Consider the following 6,047-nt stretch of genomic DNA (forward strand, 5'->3'; position numbering starts at 1 on the left):
AGAAAATAAATTTAGGTCCCGTTTGGTACATATTAATGTAAAAATGAGAATGAAAAATATAGTCGTTACGGGCCCCACACAAGAGATAGAAAGTCAAATATGGTGGTTTGATGTGATGGATAACGGTCATATTTTTTATTTTAATGGCAAATAATGGGAAACAAACGGGAGCTTAGAATTGAAAAAAGAAAACAGAAACGTAAACCAAACGCATCCTAAATGTTTGAAAAATGTAAGGAAACGATTGGATACCTAAGTTAGCTTGAGGCTTAAGCTCAAAGAGTGAGCCTCACAAATGGCACTTAAGATGCGGGGTATGAGGTGCTTTATGATATCTTCACACGAGGTGGGATTCAAGGCTTAAGCCTCAAATAGTTTTCAAACCAGAATAATAGGTTAAGGTGTTTCATGACCGGTTACAAAAATTTAATCGTTCCGTTAAATAAATTGTTCATTAGAATATAGCCCTACCTAAAAGAGCAAAAAAGTGGTTGAACGCGCTTTAAAATATGTAATACCTATTGCCTTGTGCAACATATTGTTTGCATTCTTTGTAGCTAAAAAAAGAGGGAAGAAGGAATGAGTATGAACTGCATAAGCTTTTGGCATTGAATCAGAGGCAAAAGATGGTAAGTTGATGTCTAGTAAAAAATTCTCACTTGTCCAACTATATATTCATGTGTTTCACTTTATATATATTGATATTTCAGGTTTTACAACGAAAGACTGAAGAAGCTTCTATGGCTACTAAACGGCTCAAAGAATTGCTAGAATCTCGAAAAGCTTCGCGAGAAACATTTGGTTGGATTACTATACCTTTGTGCCTTTTTGGATGTCTATAATATAAGTTTTTATATCTCATTTCTTTTGCATCCATGCAGGTGGTGGAAATAAAAATGGTCCTGGAATTCAAGTATGTATTCTACTGGAGGACCTTGCTAGGCTTATGATATAGTTTTAGCATATATGAAATATGGATGTCTATTGGTCTAGGAGGCATGTTGTCCTGTATTTAGATTGTCACACGATATATAAGGACAATGATTGTAAAGAGTACTAAAACCTTTGATGGTTAAATATCTTGTAAAATGTGTGAAAGTAGGACTAAATGATTCGGGCCCGTGTCTAAGANCTCGTTAGCGTGGTCAAGCCGCCGAGTCACCACAGCCACCTGGCACTCCACCTCATAGAGCTCTTTTTTCAGCCGCTCCACCTTCGCCTGCGAAGCAGCGAGCTGGACCTCAGCAGCTCTCTTCCCCTCCTCTGTTTTGGCGGCTTTGGCCTGGGCAGCTCGCACAGCATAAATATCTTGTAAAATGTGTGAAAGTAGGACTAAATGATTCGGGCCCGTGTCTAAGATGTTTACTCATATGTATTGTTTGTTTTGAAAGAACCTATTCTCATCCTACCCCTCATAGTTCTATGACTATCGTGTCCTTAAGATACAAATCCTTGATATTAGAATTTAACTTAAATCTCTCATAAATAGAAGATCAATGGTTTGAATCTTAGGGACGTGATAAAAAAAGCCTTGAAGAGTAGAATGGGTACAAACGTTCTGAAAGTGGACGGTACATATGAGTTAATGACTTGGGCCAAGGCTTGGGTCGTTACAAGGACACTCCAAAAAAGGATGGTATCCTCAATTTTCATCGACACAAGGGGCAAATGGAAGAGTTCTATAGATAAACAAGTTTTTATTAATGTTCTTGTTGGATTTGTTGTCCAGTTATTTCTTAAATAACACATCTTTGTTTATTTGAAGACACTAATGCAGGCAATTGAGGATGAACTTGAGGTTACTATCCGAGTTCATGAAGTTCGATTAGAATATGAGCGACAAAAAGAAGAGTAAGTTTTCAGTAATTCATTAGCACTTAGGACCATTTAATTTTTCCCATTGCAGTGAACATTGAGAGCAACATACTAGTCACCAATCTCATTGTTATTATTATTATTATTATTTTTATTTAATTTTTTATTTTTTTTGCTGTGTTGTGGATGAGATTTTATTAATTCAGATTGTCCTCTGCATAGATTCTTAAAGCATGTATAACTGTTATGTTTGTTTTGAATTTTAATTTCTTTACCTTACATTTTTGATCAATTCTTGGATGGAGTATGGAAACCTCACTTCTATTTTGTCATAAAGATGAGAGATCTTACCCAATTTGAAATTGCATAGATATACCTGTGTTTAATTAAATTTTCATGCTGACTCCCCACATGGATTTAAATAATTTATGTCGTCGATAATTTATGCTAAAGTAAAGTTTGATATGACATGCTATCTTATTGTTTTTGCAGTGGAATAAAATCATCTCTTCGTATCAACATCTTATTTATCTATACAAATTCTGACAGAGGAAATATTTATGCAGCAGTTTCATCTAATGTACTGTGATAATGTATCTCTGCTTTCACCGCTCGCTAGTTTGGCTATGAAATTATCCAAAACTGCAAAATAAGATCACATCCAAATTCATCTACTCGCACCACTATGATATTGGAAAACGATATGATTGGACGTGGTCTGATGGAGAAAACGTAGGCTGAGGGGATTAATTTCTGGATGGCCGGAAACTTAACTGGGTTGCTTCAAATACTCATTGTGATCTTCTATCCGTTGGACCAATTCTATGATATAGCCCAACCCATGAGCTTTTAACATGCGTCTCTCTGCCTTGATTACTGCCTTTAGCCCATTAAAGAAATTGGTTTCCAACAGCTCTACAGTGATCGCCGGCAGTGGAGCTTCCACGTTCTCCCACCTCCTTGGTTGCCTGTTATCTTCCCAGTGATCCCCAGCCAACTCCTCCAGTTCGAAACAAATAGTAGCGGCTTCGATTTTTTTTTTTTTCCTTTTCTTTTCCTCAATTTGAGATTTGATTCAGGTTAAAGACCCGCTCCTCTCCAAAAATCTAGCCGGCGGAATTATCAAGATGGAACACCGGCAATTCCAGTCGCCGACTTCGATTTTCTACTTTTCCCGATTCTTCAAGATGGATCCTTCCTCCTGTATTTTTTTCTGCCTCGTTGGATTTTGGTGAAATTTCATAATCAACAGTAGTTTCATCTGAATTGATTGCGAGATAATTTTTCTTCCTCTTGTCCCTCCAATTTCTTCACCATTAAATCCGTCTTCCCATCATTGATATCACGGCCCTATGAAATTTAGATTTCATGGACTCCATATCTTCCTGTGACTGATTGCAGTCCATCCATCATTGTCTCCAATTTATCAACTCGATCTTCTACTTGCTTTTCTTCTTCAAATATAATACCGCAGGGCCAGAATCGTTGCTCTGATACCACTTTGATAGGTACCTGACCGTGGTTGGTGAATTGATCACTCTTTAGTTGCTGCAGACGCTAATCTGTGGATCTGTTGAATCCAACAAAGAAGAATTATCACCAGAACTATATGAAATGCAATAGAGCTGCTGTGAATTAGTAAAGGCTTTATGGAAATGAAGAATGTCAACTGAGGAATGTATTTGTTATTCAATGAAGGATGGAAAATGGAAACAACAAACTCCAGTCTATTGGAGAGGCCTTTCTCTCCTATTCCCTAAATGAACATCAGTCCAAAAGCATGCCATTACATTACCCCCTTCATCCTATTTATAGACCTCCCTTCTAAAGTACTATTACCCACTTGCCCTTCTTGCTAACTGAATGGTGAACCTTCTAGAATCTGAGTTGACCTGGCTGCCTCAAGTTGGATGTATTAACCCCTTTTCTTCTTGCGTAGGTGATCTTAATTGGGGGTCTATCACGATAATGAACCAATTTAGAAGGCACAGGGATGCACATTCAATTATATGCCCTTATTATTTGGTTTAAGGTGGACATTCCTTTTAACATATTTATTTCTTATAATTTAGACAGTCATATCTATGCCCTTCCTTAACAAAAGAATATTAAGCATAGTTTCTTTGACATTTCTGATGTGGATAATTTCAATGTATAATGTGGCATTGAAATTATTATACAATTCTTCTTGAACATTTGATCCATGTTGGCGTTCTTTTGTCAAGCTCATGAGTGTTCTTCAAGAAAAGGGGTACAAGGAAAGGAAGAGATATATGAGTCCACATGTATAATTGACAATTCGTGTATTGTTTTCAGTTCACTCTTTGGACTTGTCATGTTTACTTCTCCGAACTTGTGGTACTAGTGGGTACTTGGCAGTCTATGAATGTTCATTGTTATATGATGCAGTCATCATAACTGGCAGGAAGTTTCTACCAAGAGAATAAATTCCTACCTCTGCTGTGCCATTCTTCCTAGAGGATCTGCGTTATGACTTTCATGTCTTCCTCACTTGCCAGGTCGAATGATAAATGAGACTGTTGCTTTTGGGAAGCTATCACTTCTATTCTCATTACGAAAAATTCACATTTATTCATCATCTCATTCACTAGACATTACATCAGTAGATAGGTAACTTATAATGAGTGATGACATAGGGTATCAATATTTCTGACCATACAAATACTACATTACAACAATTTTTTGTCTTTTTTGTTATTGCTCTCATTTTCTTTCTTAAAGGTGTAATTGTTGTTTTTCCTGTTGCAAGAATTATATATGTTTCAATTTAATAAGAATAACTTTGCAACTATAGGAGGACTAGAATGGCTAAAGAGCTTGCAGAACTGAAGGATGAAGCACAACTTCAAAAGCAGAAGTACTTGAGGTCTGAAATTATAATGCTGAAATATTTCATTGAGGTTCATTTGTTTTTCTCTGTTCAGTGTCTTGTCTAATTGACTATGACATCAGTTGGCTAAAACACTTTATCTGACGGTATCCATTGCAGTGAAAGCCCCCAAACAATGTCTCCTTGTGCTAGGAATTCAAGAATTGTTGCTCTTGAAAACATGGTAGCTACTGCATCGAGTACCCTTATTTCTATGTTATCTCAATTATCAGAAGCAGAGGAGCGTGAACGAACATTTAATGGCAGAGGAAGGTGGAACCATGTTCGTTCCCTTGCTGAAGCAAAAAATATAATGAACTTCCTTTTTAACCTGACATCCTCTTCCAGGTAGTTGTTTCTTCAGGAGTTGGCTTTTCATATATTTGCTTGCACTCTTCAAATCATTTTTTATATCTGACAACACCGCCCTCTTCAATTTCTAAAAGATGCCAGCTAAGGGATATAGAAGTCAACTGCAGAGAAAAGGATTGTGAAATCAGAGATTTGAAACAAAAAATAGTCAATTTGGTTAGACAGCTGGAAGTGCAAAAGGCTGAACTCAGTCGTCACGTGAAGTTAATGGTTAGTTCATGAAATCTACAAGAGACCTTGTCATCAATACGTATGAATAAGATCACTTCACCAGGAAAATGAAATAAGGTGCATTTTATTGCGAGTATGGAATTTGTATGGAAAGAAAATGAGTTCTAGTCAATGCTTAGAACTTATTTGTATAGAAATTATTAATTAAACGTGTTTGGTTGATTTAGTTTTCAATCTAGAAAATATTATATTTGTCCATTTTTATTGGTGGGTCGATAAGAAAGATGGGATAGATGAAAGAGAGAGAGAATGTTTTATTGGAAAGTAAAAATCACATTTCCTTAAAGAAAATGTTTTCCTTGTTTTCGAGGAAAATATGATCACATGACTAAAAGTAAGAGAATATTTTCCATGGAAAAAATTGTCAATCAAACATTGCAAAAGTAGTAATTTGGGTGGAAAAAAAGAGACATTTTTCATGAAAAATAAAGCCAATCAAACACAATCTAATCCATATTTTGTTGGTCTGTGTAATTAACATTTGTTCTATTGCATGCTGGTTTGCTGCTTTACTTCTTTTGTTTCTCTCATGATCCCAATACCATTATACTCAGGATTATGGATTTTACTATTTCTGATGTCGATAATTTCTTCAATTTTTCTTTGAATGTCTGTTAGAAGTTGGCTTCAAAAAGACAATCGAGACAAATGACTAAAAGTTCTGAAACTCACGTGCTCAACGACAGTGAAGGTCATGCTTATGACTTGCGGCCGAAGGTATTTCCCTTATAATATCATC

At 36.2% G+C, this 6,047-nt stretch overlaps 1 protein-coding gene across 1 annotated transcript in view; it reads left to right on the forward strand.

The window, feature by feature from the left end:
- LOC111371167 (kinesin-like protein KIN-4C) overlaps positions 1-6,040 on the forward strand; it is an 8,393-nt gene extending 2,353 nt beyond the window's left edge. Inside the window, exons 7-14 of the mRNA XM_022993074.1 lie at positions 558-629; positions 711-801; positions 882-913; positions 1,766-1,851; positions 4,631-4,702; positions 4,826-5,053; positions 5,152-5,287; positions 5,927-6,040. Of these exons, the coding sequence (XP_022848842.1) occupies positions 558-629; positions 711-801; positions 882-913; positions 1,766-1,851; positions 4,631-4,702; positions 4,826-5,053; positions 5,152-5,287; positions 5,927-6,040 (831 nt within the window). The remainder of the gene's footprint in view (positions 1-557; positions 630-710; positions 802-881; positions 914-1,765; positions 1,852-4,630; positions 4,703-4,825; positions 5,054-5,151; positions 5,288-5,926) is intronic.
- Positions 6,041-6,047: the final 7 nt, after the last annotated feature.

The sequence above is a fragment of the Olea europaea genome, chromosome 22 (assembly GCF_002742605.1).
Source record: "Olea europaea var. sylvestris chromosome 22, O_europaea_v1, whole genome shotgun sequence".
Classification (NCBI taxonomy): Eukaryota; Viridiplantae; Streptophyta; class Magnoliopsida; order Lamiales; family Oleaceae; genus Olea; species Olea europaea.